General features: G+C 45.1%; 1 protein-coding gene across 1 annotated transcript in view; it reads right to left on the bottom strand.

Moving 5' to 3' along the window:
• The window catches only part of TYR (tyrosinase), a 57,741-nt gene that overhangs the window by 24,941 nt on the left and 11,459 nt on the right, over positions 1-21,341 (bottom strand). The window contains exon 2 of the mRNA XM_028725594.2: positions 13,108-13,324. Within this exon, the coding sequence (XP_028581427.2) occupies positions 13,108-13,324 (217 nt within the window). The remainder of the gene's footprint in view (positions 1-13,107; positions 13,325-21,341) is intronic.

Below are 21,341 nucleotides of genomic sequence, written 5' to 3'. Positions count from 1 at the left end.
TTCCAATAATATACATTTTCGATAATATCTTTCTCTTATCATCCAATAAATCTATCTCCAGCCTGGATCTTGTTGTTTCACACCACCCTTCCTAAGCTGGACAGAAGCTTCTGCCTCCTTCCCAAAGCTCTGTGCTTTTGGGACATCGAGGGGGTGCTACCCCCAAAATATAGGGGGCGCCAAAAGGGCTTGACCTCTAGGAGCCAGCACCCCTGGCTCCCAGAATTCTTTGTGGGAAGCCATGATTGTGTAAGGTGGGGTAGGGCTTTAAATGTATCGTGTGGTTGTGACCTAAGGCAACTTCCTGTGTCCCTATCGTTTCCCAAGACTACAAAACAATGCCCCTCTTAATGCAATCTGAAAGGACCTTGGAACTTTTGTACCCTGGCATCCTGTTGTGAGGTCAAAGGACCGCATGATAGATTTCAGCGCCTGAAGCTTCAGTCATGTGCTATTCTCCATAACTACTTTTTCATCAAAGGAGGGGAGAAAAGGTTTTCCCCACAATGATCCATCATGGGGCTGATGAAAGGGGGGTGGGAATGGGCCTGGCTTGATCTCGTGCCTTTCAGAGGAGCTCGCGCTCAGAAATCAGCAAGAGAAGCTTCTTGTGGCACGTAGGTTAAAAAAAATCATCGGCAGATGTCTGCACATCTCACCAGGGTCACGGGAACACATTACATTGTTGGGTTGAAAAGTTGGCCACCCAAAATGCATTGGTTCCTTATTGAAATTTGCTTTCTCTTTCAATCCAGATTTTGCGACTTTGAGCCTACTTTGGAATCTTTTCTTCAGGAAAAATGGAGAAACTGCAGGCGGCAGGAAAATGGTGTGAAAGCTTTCTGCATTTGCTGTTAATCTTGAATTGGATCCTGCCACTCATGTAAAAGAAAAGCAAAATCCTGAAACTTTATTGAGAGAGTAACTGAATCTGCCACCTGCCTAAAAAAGAAAAGCTGAATTCTGTAGTCGGAATAAATTATGCAAGCAATTTGCATAACTGACTTCACTAGGTATACTCCACAATTTATTGCTATTTTGAATCATTTATTCTGCAGCTCTGTGGGTCAAATGCACCAATGCACAGAGGTCATTCTCCATGAAATGCTCTCCTTAGTTAGGGCTGCCATGCGGATGTTCCTGGATTTCTTTGCGAATTTACCCAGTTTAGGGAAATGAAAGCAGTAATGGGTTAGTAATGAGTTAGCATAACTCAACCTTCATCAAGGCCTGCTGTGACAGCTTTGCAAGGCACTGTAGGGACAAAATTGCTCAGATTCGGGCAGATGCAGATGCCACAATTAGAATAAATCCAGCGAAAGGGTCTAGGAAACTATCTGTTCCATCCATACAGGATCAGTTTAGATGACTGCAGCCTGAGGATGTGGACAAACTTCTTGAAGAAGTAAAATATACTCAGAGTAGAGCCACCAGTTTCATTGAGTTTATTTCAGTTTGTAATAAAAACAGTCAGTCATCGGGTATTGGTCTGTGTTCTTCCCACCCACCCCCAGGCTATATATCCTTTATTCACACCCTCAGTCACACCTGATAGGCTGGTTCAAACTTCCCTTCTGTAGCCGGATTGGACAGCTCCAACAGCCAATAATATTGTTGTTGTTGTTGTTGTTTAGTCGTTTAGTCATGTCCGACTCTTTGTGACCCCATGGACCAGAGCACGCCAGGCACTCCTGTCTTCCACTGCCTCCCGCAGTTTGGTCAAACTCATGTTCGTAGCTTCGAGAACACTGTCCAACCATCTCGTCCTCTGTCGTCCCCTTCTCCTTGTGCCCTCCATCTTTCCCACATCAGGGTCTTTTCCAGGGAGTCTTCTCTTCTCATGAGGTGGCCAAAGTATTGGAGCCTCAGCTTCAGTATCTGTTCTTCCAGTGAGCACTCAGGGCTGATTTCCTGAAGAATGGATAGGTTTGATCTTCTAGCAGTCCATGGGACTCTCAAGAGTCTCCTCCAGCACCATAATTCAAATGCATCAATTCTTCACCGATCAGCCTTCTTTATGGTCCAGCTCTCACTTCCATACATCATTACTGGGAAAACCATAGCTTTACTATACGGACCTTTATTGGCAAGGTGATGTCTCTGCTTTTTAAGATGCTGCCAATCATATTACTACATTCTAAAAACCTACCTGCCTCTTATTAGGATTTAAAGCTCCAGACATAACAAGAAGTACGGCCGACCTCCTGCGTCTGTGACCCTTGCCCATCTTGGCTTCTTAAAATTAGCCAGATACTGGAAACTTTTGGACGATACCATGCTGACTTCACAGTACAGTGGTACCTCAGGTTAAGTACTTAATTCGTTCCGGAGGTCCGTACTTAACCTGAAACTGTTCTTAACCTGAAGCACCACTTTAGCTAATGGGGCCTCCTGCTGCTGCCGCGCCGCCGGAGCAAGATTTCTGTTCTCATCCTGAAGCAAAGTTCTTAACCTGAAGCACTATTTCTGCGTTAGCGGAGTCTATAACCATGGGTGTATGTAACCTGAAGCGTATGTAACCTGAGGTACCACTGTACAGGAAATCCTGGAAACTAGTGTTAACGGAGAAGCTAACCGATAAAATAAAAATAGCAAAGGGCCTGAAATTGAAGGACACTTTTTCAATAGATTGGCACCCTTTTATTAAGTGCACAGCAGCAGAGGAAAAGGTAGGTCCCCTTTAAAGAATTCTCTGGCTGGGATGATTGTATACTGCAATTAAATGTTGCCACACAACTGGCAGTACGATGTAGCGAGATTTACCTCTCTGGGGGTGGGATCCTGCTATTTCATGGTTTTTCTTTTGTGGTTCTGTTAAAACCGGAAAAGAATACATATTTTAAAAACCTAGCCTGCTGTACGAAGGGGAAGTTCTGCATTCGTCGTCCACCCACCTTCACCTTTGGCATGTGGGCCCTGGAAGGGGATGAAGTGTTTGGGCTCAAGAAGAAGAAAAAGGTTTAAAGGTTACCTTAAAGTTGGATTTCTCAGGTAGCACATTGAGGATAGAGCGGGGAGGCCTGACAGCACTTGAGATAGATTTGTGCTGAGCCATGACAGGCAGAAGGTAGGCGTCTCTTTGCAAGCACTGAAGGGCCTGGAGCAGTCGATGTCTCTAATAGCATGCAGTCAGGCAGAGCTAAGACAGCAGGCTGTACAACTAACTGCGCCGTGTGAAGGTTTGAGGAGGACACTGATGGAGGCTGAGGTGCTTAAAAATAGGCTTCGTTTGGGGGATGCATAAAGAGACCGTGCAATTTGAAGAATGTCTTAGCTAGAAGCAGAGAGGCGAGCTCAGAGGTGCCTGCCTGCCTCCTCTCTTGCTGAGCGTATGCATTTCCTCTGCCTCTGGGTCCAATACATATCACCTCCCAGAGGGAAGGGGCACCAACTCCAGGGGAACCTGGGGGCCCGGGCACCCACATTTTTGTTGTTGTGGGTGCTCAGCCCAGAGGTGGAGCTAGCTGCTTTGGCACCTGGAGCGGCGCACAAGCTGTGCACCTGGGAGAAGGGCCATGGGGGCAGGGTGAGCGTCCCAGGGGGTGAGCCTCCTGTGGGGGCAGAGCGAGCTGCTAATGGGGGGCGGAGCGAGCCACCCATGGTGGGCTGTTTCCTGGGCAGGGGGCAGGGAACTGCGCCGCTTTGCCAGCAGCCTTCCCCCCTTCCTTCTTCCTTTTGACAGCTTGGGGGAGGCTTCCCCCCCCCCCCAGGAAGCAGCCCGGGAGTGAGGGTCAATGGTGCGCTGCAAACCAGATGGGGCACGCTGCAGAGAAAAGAGGGGGTGGGATGGGCGAGGGGAGAGAAGAACTTCAGTAATAGTTGCAAGGTAGATATAAGAATTAAGATATATGAAGAAAAAGTTTACCATATTTTTCGCTCTTAAAAAGTAAGGTGAAATGTGTGTGCGTCTTATGGAGCAAATGCAGGCTGCGCGGCTAAGCCAGAAGCCAGAACAGCAAGAGGGATCCATGCGCAGCACTCCCTCTTGCTGTTCTAGCTTCTAGCTTAGCCGTGCAAAGCCTCTTCAGGACATGCAGAGCCTTCATCACACTACCATGAGGAGGCTTTGTGCGGCTATCCCAGAAGCCAGAACAGCGAGAGGGATGCCTGCGCAGCGCTCCCTCTTGCTGTTCTAGCTTCTGGCTTAGCCCCTCAGTCCCTTCCACCACCTCCTGGAAAAGCCCCCAAGAGCCGCGCTCCCTTTAAAGAGCCACGCGGAGCTTGGGGGCTTTTCCCCGAGGAGGGAGAAGGGCAGCCCGTCAGTGATGGAAAAGCCTGCAAGCGCTGCAAACACGCTTCTCGCGGCTCGTGAAAGGGAGTGCTACAGGCTCTGCTCAGCACTCCCTTTAAAGAATAATTTTTTTCTTGCATTCCCCCTCTTAAAACTAGGTGTGTTTTATGGTCAGGTGTGTCTTATGGAGCAAAAAGTACAGTAATTATGATAAAAGTGTGTATTGGCAATAAGTAATATGAAATCGCGGGTGGCGCTGTGGGTAAAAGCCTCAGCGCCTAGGGCTTGCCGATCGAAAGGTCGGCGGTTCGAATCCCCGTGGCGGGGTGCGCTCCTGTTGCTCGGTCCCAGCGCCTGCCAACCTAGCAGTTCGAAAGCACCCCCAGGTGCAAGTAGATAAATAGGGACCGCTTACTGGGGGGAAGGTAAACGGCGTTTCCGTGTGCTGCGCTGGCTTGCCAGAGCAGCGATGTCACGCTGGCCACGTGACCCGGAAGTGTCTCCAGACAGCGCTGGCCCCCAGCCTCTTGAGTGAGATGGGCGCACAACCCCAGAGTCTGTCAAGACTGGCCCGTACGGGCAGGGGTACCTTTACCTTTACCTTTAATATGAAATCGAAATATGGAATAGACCGGAGGTTGGGTCTTTAGTGTGAAGACCAATTTATGTTTTATCGTTTGTTAAGAAAATTATGTGTCTATGGTTATTCCTGTGTGTAATTTGGTATTTGTGTTTTCTCTTTCTTCTTTTCTTATTTTATCAATAAAATAAAATAAAAAGAGAGAGAGAGATGTGGGGTGGGGAGCGGAGAAGGGAGTGGGGAGAAATCCAAGAGCAAAGGAAGGAGGGCGACTAGGGGGAAGATGGAAGCAACGTGAAGACGGGAGGCAGGCGAGAGGGAGGGATGAAGGGGGGTGAAGCCAGAGAAAGAAGGGGAAGGGGCGAGCCAAGGCAGGGGGGCTACGTGGAGCCTCTCCGCAGCCTCCCCCCCCCCAGCTGTAGGGCGGTTGAGGAAGAGGCGGTAGGCAGGCACCTAGTGCCAGCTGCTTTACGCTACATTTCTGGACTGAACTAAAAAGTTTCATGAGCCCAATTTTTTTTTAAAAAAAACACCCCTCATATTTTTGTCATTTTGTCACCCCCTCACTGTTCTGCCCAGATGCTGAGGTCCAGCGCTGAGGGCCTTCTGGCGGTTCCCTCACTATGAGAAGCCAAGTTACAGGGAACCAGGCAGAGGGCCTTCTTGGTAGTGGTGCCCACCCTGTGGAACGCCCTCCCATCAGATTTCAAAGAGAACAACTACTACCAGACTTTTAGAAGACATCTGAAGGCAGCCCTGTTTAGGGAAGCTTTTAATGTTTAATAGGTTAATGTATTTTAGTGTTCTGTTGGAAGCCGCCCAGAGTGGCTGGGGAAACCCAGCCAGATGGGCGGGATATAAATAAATGATGATGATGATGATGATGATGACACCCGGGGAGGCCCACCCCCCTGCACCCCCCTTCCTACGCCCCTGCGCACAAGGTGCTGCTGAAATTTTAAAGCCCAAAGTCCACAACTGAGGTCTCTTGAACCTTCAGCTACAGCTCTCATTTATAGCTACATACCCACACAGATTCCCAACGTTTGGTAGGCCTCAAAGCATAACAATAGCACCCTCCAGTTTACCAAGCAGAAAATCGCCGTAGCTTATACACCTTTCGGCTTGCGCTGCAACGAGAGATGGGTTTCAATCCTGGGGAGATAAATCTCTTAAGAGGATCAGAAAACTTAAGGGGTAATGGAAAGCTGGCATGGAAAATAAATGTGTCTGCTCTTCCACGAAAACAAAAGTTTTAAATGCAATTATTGCCTTGCCACAGCCTAAATCCCCGACTCCAAGGCAGTGGGTCAAATCTGTTTTCCATTATCTACTGCACATGTTGATGTTATATATTATAAGCCCTATTACTTAAGTGCCGGCAGAGACAGATTGTAAGTTCTCTTTTCATACTGGGGCATTCGCCTCCGCCTGTTGTCTGTGCCACACAACCTATAAAGCTTTAGGTTTCGATGGATTTCAAGAACGGGATAATTCACAGATCTCACTACAGGGGAGAGTGCTTTTGGAAAATGAGCTACACGGAAGCAGAGAGGCTGCGAGTTTCATTTCAGTGGCAAAAAAGGAGAGGTGTTTTGAGAGGTGTTTTGAGTCCATGATGTCTGAAGGAATTGCTTTAAATGTGCACATATCCCAACCATAAGATGTCTGACTTTTCCCACTTCACTAGACAAATAGCAGCTTTGCACAGGGATTTTATATGGGAAAATAGAAACAAGTAGTAGTTATTCTTATTCTGTTATCAAAAAATGCTCGTATTTTAAAACAAGTGTACCCTATTTTATTTCTAGTAGCCAGCCTTTCTAACAAATATTCAGCTAAATTGTTGACATTTTCAAATTTGCATTTGTGTCATTTTTGTCCATTAAAAATATGAACTATTATTCCTTCAGCCGGGGCAAATGCTGTATTTGAGATTTATGACATTTGGTAGTGTATCTTCACCATAAGGTTCCTGTGCAGGTTACCACAATCAAGTTAACCCTTCCCCATCCAGCTATGGATGGATGAATCTGTTGTTTTCGGTGCCTCTCTAGTTCTCCTTTTTCCAGTTTTAAATTCACTTCTCCACTTTTCCACATCAGTTTGTAATTATTATTGCCGCACCCCACTGAGTGGTGAGAGATTCCAGGGGTTAAAACTCTTGCCCAGAGTTTGGCTTGCTTTGGAACAAAGATCAGCATTTGGGTATATTGCTTTCACTAATGTATGTATTGTTTTGCACACTTTCCCCTTTTATAAGTGTGCCCTTTTATACACACTTTCTCTTATTCTGTGCATTTTTACGTACACTTTGCCCTGTTGTATCCATTCTCGTACCCGTTGCTTGGTTGGGCAACTGCATTGCAAAATTTGGGGGGGGGGGGGAGACTGGCTTTCAAAGAATAATCTTTCTGGCTTACGTTTTGGTTCAAAAAGTGAAAATTAGGTAGTATCTTATTAAAATGCATGCAAAATTTGAGTTTCTTTCCCATCCCTAATAATCTCAACAGGGAATATAAGGTATTTCCTTTTGTACTTGCTGCCCTGATAACATTGCTGGCGGTTTTGAGGTGCCCTTGAAAGCATTTAACTTCGCCTGGATTTGAATCTAAGCATGTAACTGGGGAAAAAAGGAGTAAAAAATTTAATAATCTATAATGAAGGGGTAAGATTATTTATGTTTACACCTATGGGCAGACCCTACCATGCCTTGTGGGTGACAAATTATAAGCATAAATTGTACAGTCATATAGCAAACTGAGATGGATCCAAGAAGTTTAGAATTATTGCCAGCTTTTTTTTAAGAAAACTTAAAAATATTGGGGCATAAATGGAAAATGAAGTGTATAAATAGCAGTATCCCAGTAAAGCATATGAGATGGGACTGCTCCACAAGCTAATATTTCAAGGTGTTCATAGGGTGGAGATGTCACATTGGCGAAAGACGGGCAGCGTGATCAATATTTGGCAAGCAATGCCAAAAACATGTTGAAGTAGATTGTGCAATAAATATGCACTCACGTGCAGAGAGACCATTAATCAGACCAACACATCTTGTGAACCACCAGGGTAAATGAAGCCCACCAGCCCCATCATGATTTAGCAGGTACTCCACAACCCACCATTTTTGAAGTCCCAGATGTGAGTAATACTAAATTCATTTCCAGGTAGGCTTTCATACACAGGCAGTCAGTTCCATTCAGCTTAGCTGCAGGTTGTACAGGCCTGAACATGCATAAGCTGCAGATCCTTACTGGACTTTTTCCTTTCAGCTCTGGGGAGATGAGCAAACATTTTCATGAAGTTGTTCCAACGCACCTTTCCCACCAATTCTGGCAACTCTTTCGCAGCCTGGTTGAGAGTGGGAGCCCACAGCTGCTTTATTTTCTCTCCACACTCCTCCAGAGTGAAGGCAAGAAGTACTGTCCTCACTCTGGTTTGGCTTCATGATGGTATCACATGACATCAGCAGTGATGGTCAAGGCTTCCTGCCCTCACCCTGGAGCTTTGTAAGGAGCGGGGGAAAGGATTACAGTGGCATCTGCCAACAACTGGAAGCACAGCCATCATAGTTCCCACACACTGGTTGCATCCTTACACACTTGCATCAGATTACCAAGATGCACTTTTTGTGCACAAAGCCACTTCCGACCTCGGGAGGAGGTGGTGTTGCGGGCTTCATGCCCCCAACACTTGCGCGGAGGCTGGCTCCCAGCCCCGCACGATAGGGGGAATCCTCTGCTGCATCATCCCCCTGGCCAGCCAATCGGCTGGCTCAGGGGGTGTGGCTTGCCACATTTAAGGCAAGTGCAGCAGAAGAGCGTCCTCTTTTGCCACCGATCAGATGGGGAATGGGGGAGGAGCGCCATCACCTCCCCCGGTTACTGAAGGGTAGTCCGGTAAAGGATTCCGGGGGGCGTGGCCCCGTCTGAAGCCTATGGAGGCCAGGGCCCAAGGCACACCCCTGAGTGGTGACCCCGGGGGAGTTCCTAGTTGATGTACATCAGCAGGGCTCTCCCTGCTGGTGTTAACCCTTCCCGGCCTTCAGGCAGACAGACTGAAACCGGATAGTCAATTAGGACCAATGCCTAAGCCAATACCACTCATCACCTGCAACCAATAAAGTTGTGGCCAATTTTAGCCCATTAACCTTAATAATGGTGTCTTGTGTCGTTATTTCTACTGGTGGGAGGCGGGAACTCGCCACGCAACTGTGTATGTTTTGAAAAGAATGGCGAACTTGCATGTATGTCTATAGTTTGTCTCAGCACAAACATCAATATGATGCTTGGGAAAATCCATGAAAAATCCACCATAGAGGCATACAATAGAATCAAACAGCTCAAATGTTCAGGAAATTCTTCCTAATGTGTAGTCCAATCCATTGATTCAGGTCCTACATGGAGCAACAGGAGACAAATCTATAATGGTGCAATTACACCACTGTATCCAATGATCTGTGGGATGTATCATCACAGAAGCAGTCAAGTACAACATATTTCTAATGCCTAGAGTGGACACACAGGGGAATGTGTCTCCAGACAGGGAGGACTTCCTGTCATACCTTTTCTGGAGCCTCCTCCCCTTGTGTATGACCAGGTAGATGGGTGTGACCCTAGCAGACCCTGTGAAAGGGAAAGCCACGCAGTCATCTTCCCTTTTTCCCTTTACTCCTTTTGGAGTCCTCTTCTGGCTCTTATCCAGCAAATGCCTCATCCTTACAGAGGATGGAAGCCACAAGGTAGAAAGTCGGAGGCATAGTTCAGACTTCTTTTCTCTGCAAATTTAACTGTAACCACAATATAAAGCCTGCCTTCAGATTACTGCTGTGAACTGAATGTAAGTAAACTTTACTCTTACTTTTAAAGAAGACTGTCGTGTTATTATTATTATTTTAAGAGGGGAATGAAAGGGGAAACTTACCAGGACCAATCCAGACTGGGTTGCTTAATTTAAATGATTCTAATGAATCCATCAATGTGCTCTGCTGCTTGCTCACTAGCGTCAGTGAGGAAGGATAATATTTAATCAATATATCCTCTCCTACCTCCCTCAACATTCCCACAGGCTCAAGAAAGTAGTTTCTGCACTTGTTGTAGAGGGAAGTGAGGGGTAGACGGGGCTCATCAACCTGGGAAAGGAGCCCACCTAGGAGAAGGAAAACTCTTATCCTCAATCTCCACTACCTTGAAGCATATCTATGGGAGAAGAAAGAGCTAAGGAGTAAACCCTACACAAATCCAGAGCGGGGTCCCTAAGGCAGTTGAATGCTGCCTTGTACGCTTCTTTCTGGCAGCTCCTGCAGCTAAGCTGGTGCCAGACACATTGCTCTGCTTTCCTTTGGACCACATGAGTGAGGATGAGAGTGGCGTATTGTCGTCTTGGCAGCCCAGGACCTCCGTACACACTGCCCAGGCTTGAGCATAGGGGAGGTCACATCAATGTTGCAAACACAATGGTTTGACCATCGGACCAGTGGTGGCACACTTCAGTCTCTCGAGACAGATGGGTGCCACCAACAACACTGCTGTAATGCTAGCAGCACTAAGGACAGCTTGGGTATTGGGATGTGAAACAGCAGCATCAAACATATGTTCTTGTGATCAACACACACACACACACACCCCTTGAGAATATACTGGATGCAGTTACTCCCTGATGTAGTCCTGAAATTCTAAGGCTAAGGTTAGAAAACAGTTTATGTTTCTTGAACAGGGCCCATTCACGCCCACCTCAAGCCATTTATGACATCACGTTTTTGGACTCTAAGGGCATTTTCATAAGGCATGAATAATCCCTGTTGTTAAGAGGCGTTAGAACTAAGGAAGGCCCAGAATCCAGCTGAGAGTACTCAAAGCATTAGGCATACCTGAAGTAGCATTTTTAAACCTCAGCCTTTGAATACATTCTTGCCAGTTGTGATTCTTACATGGCTACTGCTTGGTCATGATCTACAGCCTCTTATGCAGCTGCATGAAGATGTTTCAATTCGTGCAGGAGGAACCGTGGCATTGGTTATTTGGGCAATTACACCCCATGAAATCAGAGCAATATGTTTCTGGTTTACAGGCTTCCTTGTACAATTAATTACCAGGACGCATTGGGTTGGATCCAGAGATCCACAAGTGGAAGGTTTTCACATCTTCTTCTTCTCTGGCGATCGCTCGTAGCCGAGTAAGATTGTCTTCCATAAACACAGTTTTAACAATGAGTCCCTAAGTGACTGTTGAGGCCAATTCTGGAACCACACGTCCTTCCAAAGTGGGGACATTGGTTTCCAGGTGGGAGTTGATCACGGTGTGGATTTGCCAAGCAGGTCTTCCTCTTAGCACGTTTCTCCCTTGCATCCTGAGTTCGAGTGTCTTCAAAGCCCAGGACACCTTTGGTAAAGGCTGTTCTCCAACTGGAGCGCTCACAGGCCAGTGTTTCCCAATTGTGGTGTTTATACTACATTTCCCCCCAATTGTGGTGTTTATACTACATTTTTAAAAATGATATATCTTAATCAGCCAAGACACAAGCAAGCCTTTTGCCCGTGTATACAACCCTTTTGCTCCTCCGTCACAGTGTAGCTTCATTCAACCAAGATGTTTCTACTTAACAGTCATTTTGCATTTTGTCAGAAATGGTTTCCAGAGCAAGCCAGGATCTTTACACCAGCTCTATTTGCCCATGGCATGGGCTTTAGCTTGCATTGTGGGAAGGATGGGAGGCAAGCACACTAGACAAACCAACCTCCTTTCCCCCCCCCCCTTAACTTCACCACTGGCATCTCTTAGTTTTTCTCTGGCTGCCTCCACTAAACAACCCTTAAACAATCTGGATTTCAACTGGCCCAACCTACTCCCAATACTAGGTAGAGTCAGTGGCGTAGCGTGGGGGGTGCAGGGGGGCCGGCCACACCGGGCGCAACATCTGGGGGGGGGCGCTTGCACTCGCAGCTCTCTGCCCCCTGCTAAAATCCACGGGTTAGGGGGCGCAAATTACTTGCCTTGCCCCAGGTGCTGACAACCCACGCTACGCCACTGGGTAGAGTAGTACAGCACATAGGTGTGGAGTGAATAAAACAGCTTCAGAAGAATTCCCTCCCTCCATGCCCCCCACCAAAAATAAGCTTTTACTGAAGGATTTAATAAGATAACATTTTTTTTATACAATAGTTTTAGGGACAGAATTGGACAAAATGACAGGAATGATTCGAAACCTGCGGGACCAGAGATTTACAGAAGATTGGAAGGAGTATATGAATTATTTGAAGAGCAACTGGTAATCAACAAATTACGCTAGTAGGACTACAAGAGGTTTTGTAAGGAGAAATATACGAAGTGTTACAAAGTAGAAAAAGATAGAGATATTGGTTATGAGATTGAAATGTAATAGGGAAAATGAGAAATGCATACTAAGAGATTAGATTGGGAAATTTTCAGACAGGACTGATGGAAGTCAAAAAAATTGAATAAGAAGTAAAAGTATGTTTAATTACTGTTGAAAATAATATGTTAAAAAACTAATAAAATTATATATATATATATATATATATATACACACACACACACACACACACACACACACACACACACAATAGTTTTAGGAAGGGAAGTCAATTTTGCAGTTTGAGTAATTACTCATGAGATTGAATTGAAAAACTAAACAGTGAAAAATGCATTCAGCTATACCTCTTCTATGCTGCTGCCTTAACCAAGCCAATTATCAATTTCCCTCCATCAGTTCAGCTTCTGGGTCCATAGTCCTCTCCTGGTTTCTTCCTCCTGCAGTGTCCAGCAATTCTCTAACACTTCCCGGTATTTCTGTTCTTCTAAAGTATGTCAGCCCCTTTTCTCTCTGGCAGATTTCCAACTCCAACACTTCAAGTTTCTGACTATACAACCTTGTCATTAGGCACTTACTTACTAGCTTAAACAATCTCCATCCCAAACTTTAGCCAGTCAGGAAAAGGATAGAGTTAGGTTTTTATTGCTCCTTAACAGTCAGGTTCCTAGGATGAACCTTTGACCTTCTTCTGAACTACTTCCTGAGCAAAGCATACCCTTCTGCTTTGATGCTTCCGGTATACTTGAGCCTTCTGCGCACCAAAATCAACCATTTTACAAACAAAACTCTGACACAAAATGTCCCAAAGTCTTTCACACAAGGATCTTGCACTTAATCAGGAAAATCCCTTCCTGAAAAAGAGCTCCTCTGAAGTCAACCTTGAAAGCTTTATTTGGGGGCAGGTGTAATATTTGTGCACACAACTGTCACACAACAGGAAGGAGAAACAAAAATGGTTTACCTTCCAAAGTATTCCTGAAGCTGAAATTGGCCATTTTGTCCATGGTCCCAGCTTCATACTGGGTCAGGCTTAAGCAGAACTCGACCTCTTCTGAAGATGGAAGCCTGGGAGTTCTCCCTTTGTCGTGGTTCCCAGGATTTCGAAGCACAGGACCTTCGTTGGTGCCGTTGCAGAGCTCTTGGCGGCTGTTGTACTCTTCTGAATGGCTGCAAATCACCTACGAGATACACATATAGTATTGCAACTGGTGCATTGAGAAGTAAAGTTGCTTTTAGAAGTTCTGATGCCCCATTTCAGTTAAGGAGATTTGTGCATGTAATCAAAGCTACCCAAACATTATATACTGCATCTGTGGGCCAAAAAAAATCAGATCCAGATCAAATTATGAATGCTATCCATTTGCACCAAATTTATTCGATTTGTAACCCAACTTTTGAAGACATTCTGATTGGCAAATAGTATAGGACAGGAACAGTATAGAAATGACACCCTACGTACAACAGTGTACAACAGTACACTGAATGTACACTATCATGCAAGTGAGTACACTCTCTTAAATGCATATTATGGACAAACCCTAATGGGAATTGTAGGCCGCAGATTACCAGGCATCATTTATTGAGAGGGTATTTGGTGTATAATCCATACCTGCATTTACCAAGGAGACTGGGGGAGAGACTGGAGGAGAAAAAAGAGTTAAGTGCATACATGATAGCCATTTCCACATATCTAAATGACTGTGACATGGAAGATGGAGCAAGTTTGTTTTCTCCTGTTCTGGAGGGTAGGACTCGAACCAATGGCTTCAAGTTAGAAGAAAGGAGATTCCAATTAAAGATCAGGAAGGACTTTCTGATGGTTAGAAGTCAGAGCTGTTTGGCAGTAGAATCGACTCCCTCAGAAAGTGGTGGGCTCTCCTTCATTGGAGGTTTTTAAGGGGAGGTTGGAGGGTCATCTGTCATGGATGCTTTAGTTGAGATTCCTGCATTGCAGGGGGTTGGACTGAATGACCTTTGGAGGTCCCTTCCAACTCTATGATTCTATGCACTGGGTTAGACCTGTAGCCAATATAATTCAATTCCCCTTATCTGTCAATGACCATCACCAGATGCTTCCACCGACATGCAAGAACCTCAGGACAGGCAGATGTGAGATAATCTACTCTTTTAAAATCTCACCATAATCCATATTCAGTCAGAGGTTTTAGCTCTGAAGCAGGAGAATTCTTAATTCCTTCCCAAAGTGCATCATTACACAGCTTGGTTCTGGACAGATACATTTGTGTCCCTGCCCCCCCCCCTCACTAATATGGATCACCAATCCCTGCTGGAATTTGACAGCGTTGTTAGCTTTTGTTTCACCATGGAAACACATTCTTTTGTTTCATTACACATGAAGCGAAAGGGCATTTCCTTCGATCAGATTCAAAATCTGCGACTTTTCCGACAACAAGGATCCAACTGTCCTAACTTCCTGCTACGACACACTTTTGTATCTTGTGGAATTTTGTGAAAGAAGTAATTCTTAAAATCACAAGGCGGGTTAGTTCATGTCCTGGTATGATCACCTCTTTGAAATTCTGTTTTATTCACCCGTAACAAAGGAGATACTTAGACACTGGAAACTGAATGAACAAATGAGCAATGGATCAGATGCCATCTCATACGTTAACTCAGAAATGGAGGGGGCTGGACTGGGCACATCTGAACACCAGACAGGTGCAAAAAAATCATGACCCAGTGGATATAAACCTAAATGTCCCTAATCGTATTCTACATTAAATCTCAGAACTGAAAAAGTGTGAATCAAGCTTAACAGAGCCGATTTCTTTCACACATGGTGTCTATTTATCCATGGTTGTGCAATGGGGCAATCCAGAGGTGGGACAGTTACTCCCCATAGGTGGAGGGTGCAGTTTCAATCCCACCTGCCAGGCCTCATACATGGGGATACATACATCCAACTAAAGAATCCTTATGTATCATGTCTCAACTATGAAGGGTGCATTCAGAATTAGAGCTATACCTGTTTTTAAAACCCCTGAGGTTCTGACTGTGGACATGCCCACAAGGTGGGGATAGATACGCCGGGTAGCTAATTGGTTTTGCCAGAAGCCGAACTGCAGCAGAGCAGATACAGCGCTGCATATGCTGAATTCACGTCCAGATGCTCCAAGTGTCTCTATTTTCCAGGGACAGTCCCGGATTTACAGAAGCTGTCCTGGTTTCTGATTTGATCCTGGAATGTCCCACTTTTCCTTAGGATGTTCCTATTTTCATCAGAGAAATGTTGGAGGGTATGGAGTTATGTGACCCACGAGACAAAGAGATAAGTAACTAAACAACCTTTAGAAGACACCTGAAAGCAGCCCTGTGTAGTTTTCTTATATATGTTGGAAGCTGCTCAGAGTGGCTGGGGCAACCCAATCAGATGAGCAGGGTATAAATTTTAAAAATGATGTTGATGGTGGTGGTGATGGTGATGGAATAGGACGTCTCTATTTTTATTGGAGAAATGCTGGAGGATTTGTAATTGTAGCCAATTAGCTCCTGGGCTATGATTAAAGTGCTGGGTTTTTTGCAGATAAAGCCCTATACAGCTTGGGACCAGGAAGCCTGAAAGATCCTCACTCCTTATGCACCCGGTCAACTGCTGCACTCTACCAGGAGGCCCACAATGTAGGATGCAGGCCTTGAGTGTGGTGGCCTCTACCTTTTGGAATTTCCTCCCCTTGAATATTAGACAGGCATGTTAGGAGTTCAGCCTACACTCGAGTAGGACCCTGGCAGAGACACAAGCCCGACTGGCATGTTCTCTCCCTCCTGGTCGATCGTTTGGGAGTTTCATAAGCTTTCTTCAGCCCGAACATCACAGCAACCGAGGCCAACAGACACCGGCACACTTAGGGATCCTCAGAGTTTGCGCACCTTGCGTGACAGACCTCAGCAACTCAGCATTTTGGCTAATCTACTTTATTTACATATAAACACACACAGAGCACTGCAACATGGCTCTCTCTCTCTCTAGCATCAGACAGCAAAGAGAAGAAAAACAAAGGACAATAGTCCCACTTCACGGAACACAGTAACACAAACATCCTGTTTCTGTCACTTCCCACTTTATGGAATCAAAACATACACCGTCATGTGACAGACAAAAATCCCATGACTACAATCATGGAGCAGGAATTCTAACAAGGCACAGTCCCTGTTATTTTCCTGGTGCCTACTGAAGACCTTCCTCTTTCAAACAGCCTTTTTTTGGAGGGGGGGTAGAGAACCAATGGTGAATCTAAACTGGATTTGTATTTAATATGTTTTAATAGTTTCATCATTTTTTTGTTTTCTGCCCTGGGCTCCGTTGGAAGAAAGGGCAGGACATAAATTTTAAAAATAAAAAAATCAATAAAATAAGCACAAAGAATATCAATTCCACCCCCCTTCTACCCTCACAACCCCCGCTATGATCGCGGCTTTATGTAACACATCGTGTATATGAAAATAACTATCTTCCTGCCGTTGCAAGATATTTTCCTATCACATCTACTTGTGATTGAAAATGATGTGTTGTGGGTTTTTAGTATCTTAGAAGACAGAAACAGGATTCAAGATGATCTTGACAGGTTGAGAAACTGGGCCAAAAGCTAAGAGAAATGAATTTCAGCAGAGACAAATGTTAAGTTTTGCATTTAGGTGGGTGTGTGGTGGTGCTGAGGAATTAGATATACAAATATAGGATGAAGCTTGGCTTCACAGCAGTATTTGTGAAAAAGAATACAGGGGTTTTGGTAGACGACAAGCCAAGTGTGAATTAGTGGTGGGAAAAGGGCTCGTGCAATTCTAGGTTGCACTGACAGAAATATATTACTTTATTCAATGTTAGCTCACAGTTGACTAGGGATGTTGGAGAATTTTGATGGAAGCAAAAGTGGACACTGCCAGTGTTCACTTATTCATCCCATTTCTGGAATAGAAATCAGTCCAGCAATTAATGATTGTCATACATGGTTGTGGTTGTTTTCAGTCCAAAAATGATGCACAATTGATTACTCCCCACCCCCAATTTAAATGACATTTCCTTTGCACTGAAATAGAGGCCATACACATTAAGATGAAAGGTATACATCATTACGATATAAGCATAACTTACGTATAGTACAGTACCCATTTTAGGTTAAATAGCAGACAGTGAGATGGAAAACATAATATTCAGCAGGCACCAAACTGCAGCAGAACGGAAACAGTACTGATTGTGATGAAGACAGATTGGAATAGAAATCACTGCCTTCTTGCTCCCGTAGAGCAGACCCATTGAAATGAATGGACATTACTCAGGTTTCTTAATTTCAATGGGTTGCACTCACTGTGGTGCTAAGCAGATTTTATCTTGAGGAGCGGAATAATCTCCCCCTCTGCTGTCCCTGCCTGGCACCTAAATCTGTTCTGGGTTTCCCCCCATCCCCCCAGAGAAGGTTTGGGGATGACACACATGGAGGGAGAAGAGGGGGGAAATCCCCTTGAACTAGCACGTAAATATAGTTGAGCCTACCCTGAGTGGACAAACCTAGACAGCATCTTAAAAAGCAGAGACATCACCTTGCCAACAAAGGCCCATATAGTTAAAGCTATGGTTTTCCCAGTAGTGATGTATGGAAGTGAGAGCTGGACCATAAAGAAGGCTGATCGCCAAAGAATTGATGCTTTTGAATTATGGTGCTGGAGTCCCATGGACTGCAAGAAGAAGAAACCTATCTATTCTTAAGGAAATCAGCCCTGAGTGCTCACTGGAAGGACAGATCGTGAAGCTCCAATACTTTGGCCACCTCATGAGAAGAGAAGACTCCCTGGAAAAGACCCTGATGTTGGGAAAGATGGAGGGCAGAAGGAGAAGGGGACAACAGAGGACGAGATGGTTGGACAGTGTTTTCGAAGCTACCAGCATGAGTTTCACCAAACTGCGGGAGGCAGTGGAAGACAGGAGTGCCTGGCCTGCTCTGGTCCATGGGGTTACGAAGAGTCGGGCACGACTAAACGACTAAACAACAACAACCCTGAGTGGGGTCTAGCATTGGATGCAACCCACAGTGACCTGATAGTGAAGAGACTTCAGAGACTTCAGAGAAGTGTGACTAGCCCTAGCAGCTGCATGTGGAGGAGCGGAGACGCAAACCCAGTTCACCAGATTATGAGTCTACCACTCTTAACCACTACACCACACTGGCACTCCGTTCCCATTTTGGGGCTTCCCAGAGGCAGCTGGTTGGCCACTGTGAGCACAGTGGACTGGACAAGAAGGGCCTGAACCAGCAGGGCTTTTCTTATGTTCTTAGAAATCACAACATTGGAACTCAGGGTGGTATTCAACTAAGCTTTAGTAGGAGCAGACCCACTGAAATTAATGGGTCAAATGCCATCATGTCCGTTCATGTCAATGTTGAAGTCAGAGTAGCGAAATCGCAGCTAAGAAGCTCAAATGACTGAAACCCTTCTTTGGACATTAAGCCAGTGTCCAGACTTTAACATTCAAAAACTTTACTTGCAGAAACTTATAGTTATGGAAGAATTAAAACATAATATTTACAGTCATATGCTTCTCCAAGCATGGGCTTATAATTTTTTCTTCTAACTTCCAAAGAACTGTATTTTCCTGTTTCCAGAGCTCAGCACTTTCAGCCTTCTGTATCTCAGAAAGGCCATGCCTTGCAGCTCCTATGAGAGATTTCCACTTTTATCTTCTCCTCCAGCTTTGCTCTCTTTCTTCCAAGCAGAGAAGAAGCACTCTGACACTCTGTTCAACTTAGCAGTGTTCACAGTGGGTTCTAAAACACAGCCATCTTGCTTCACATAAAATGGAGTCTCTCCTTCACATCTCCCATGTGACCAACATTAAGCAGTCACATGAGAACTGCTAAAGAACTCTCTGGAATTCATTTACCAACCAATCAAATTTAAACACATGGTAATACATACAAGCATTTGCAATTTCGGTGAGAAAATTGAGTAAAGCATAATTGAATACCTATTCACTCAGTGGCAGAGCACATGTTTTGCATGGGAGAAAGGCATAGGTTCAATTGTTGATGTCTGCAAGCAGAGGTGGGGAAGACTCCTGCTTTGAGAGCCTCTTCCTCTCAATGTCTCCTGAGGTAGATGGACCAGCGGTCTGACTCTGGTATATAATGCCGCTTCCTTTGTTCCTATTCTAGTGTCATTGTCAGAATCCTTGCAGGAAAGCAATTCAAAATCTGGCCTTTGATTCATGTTGGTATGACAACAGTGTTTCTCCCCAGCACGTCTCCGTACCTCTAAAGAAACACCCACCCTGACTTCTCTTCTAACCTTTCTATAACCATGTTTTCTTCTCTATAAATAAAGTATAGATATGCAAACATTTCACACCCATTTAAAGGCATTCAACCAATGTATGAAATCAATTCTAATTTTACGGCTACCAACAGTCCTCTAGCATTCAATACCTTTGTTCATTCAGATTGCAGGGGAAACAGAGCATACAGTGGAACATTATCTCGGAATTTGTTGTTTTCAAAAGGGTATGATTGAGAACAAGCTTTAGCCTTGTTCAGGAACTTTCCTGACCATATGAGAGTTTAGAATATGGAGGTGGGCCAGGGGTGTGCACACAAGCATCAACTCCAATGTGCCTGGGCATGGGGGTTTCTTTGCAGATCTTCATGCGTTCAGCACAAAGTCTGAAAATGGTTTCTAAGCATATTCTGTTGAATAAGACTAAGATGGAGTTCTCCATCTCAGGGAAGCCATTAAGACTGTGTGCACATCGTACAGTTAAAACACATGGCTTCTCCCAAAGGATAACGGTAACTGTAGTTTGCTAAGGGGAATGTGAATGGTTGCACCATGGGGATAAAACTGCAGTTCCCATGATTCTTAGGGGGAAGCCATGTGCTTTAAAGGTATGTTATGCACCCAGCCTAAGTGTTTTCAACAGAGGAATGCTTAGGAACTCTTTTCAGACCTTCTCATTAAACTTCTGGTCATCAGCTTCTTTGGGCCTGTGGGCACATCTGAAAACCGAAGAAACTTTTGGTGAGGACCATACATGCACTGCAACCACAGCTCTTACCACCAGGAATTTCTTCCTGAGGTTTAGTTGAAATCTCATTTCTTGTGATTTGAATCCATTGGTTGCTACCCTCTGGAGCAGCAGAAAACAAGGCTGCTCCATTTTCCATGTGGTGGTGCTTCAGGTATTTGAAGATGGCTATCATACCACCTCTCGATCTTGTCTTCTTCAAGCTAAACATACCCAACACCCTCATATGGTTAAGTGAACGCCTGAACAAGTGTCAGGGACTGGGCAGAGGAGAAATGGTGGAGACCGCCTCCCCAGCCTGACCCTTCCAGGGAGGAGGAAGAGGAAGGCAGTTTAGATTTACAACAGGGGTTTGTGGGAGGTCACAGCTCAGAGGCAGATGAGGGGGAAAGTTGGGAAATAATGGGAGGGGAGGGGGAGGAGGGAGGAGAAGGAAGCAACAGAGGGGTGACAGCCGACAGTCATGGTGTCCTTAGAAAGCATTTCAGACCCCCCTCTCCCAGAACCCAGCGAGCCTTGAAAGTAGGAAAGCAAAGAGCTCAAAGACATGTGCCGTATTTTTTTGCTCCATAAGACTCACTTTTTCCCTCCTAAAAAGTAAGGGGAGATGTGTGTGCGTCTTATGGAGCGAATGCAGGCTGCACAGCTATCACAGAAGCCAGAACAGCAAGAGGGATTGCTGCTTTCGCTGCGCAGCGATCCCTCTTGCTGTTCTGGCTTCTGAGATTCAGAATATTTTTTTCCTTGTTTTCCTCCTCCAAAAACTAGGTGCGTCTTGTGGTCTGGTGCGTCTTATAGAGCGAAAAATACGGTAGCTTTAGGTCTGTTGCTTTAGGTCTGCAAATGTTGTGGAACTGATTACTTCCCCTACCCCTAATTTGCATTGCATTTCCTTTGCAACGGGTGGAATAGCATAATGATGATGTAGTTAATTACATAAGCTAAGCGATGTAAGTTTTGTAATTTTGCCACAGCAGACAGCGAGGTGGGCGGGAGGCAAACTGCAGCAGAACAGCAACAGGGCTGTGTGTTACTAATACAGGATGAAATGGGAGGTGATGCCTTTTTGCATCTCTAAGGAGCGTTAGATTTTTATTTTATTTTTCTTTTAAAAGTGCTTTCAGGTTTTCCTCAGTCCTTGGGTTCCCTTTGTTCATCAGTCC

The sequence above is a fragment of the Podarcis muralis genome, chromosome 4, assembly GCF_964188315.1.
Source record: "Podarcis muralis chromosome 4, rPodMur119.hap1.1, whole genome shotgun sequence".
NCBI classification, from domain to species: Eukaryota; Metazoa; Chordata; class Lepidosauria; order Squamata; family Lacertidae; genus Podarcis; species Podarcis muralis.
The sequence above is the reverse complement of the archived record's forward strand: the minus strand, read 5'-3'. Positions and strand labels throughout refer to the sequence as shown.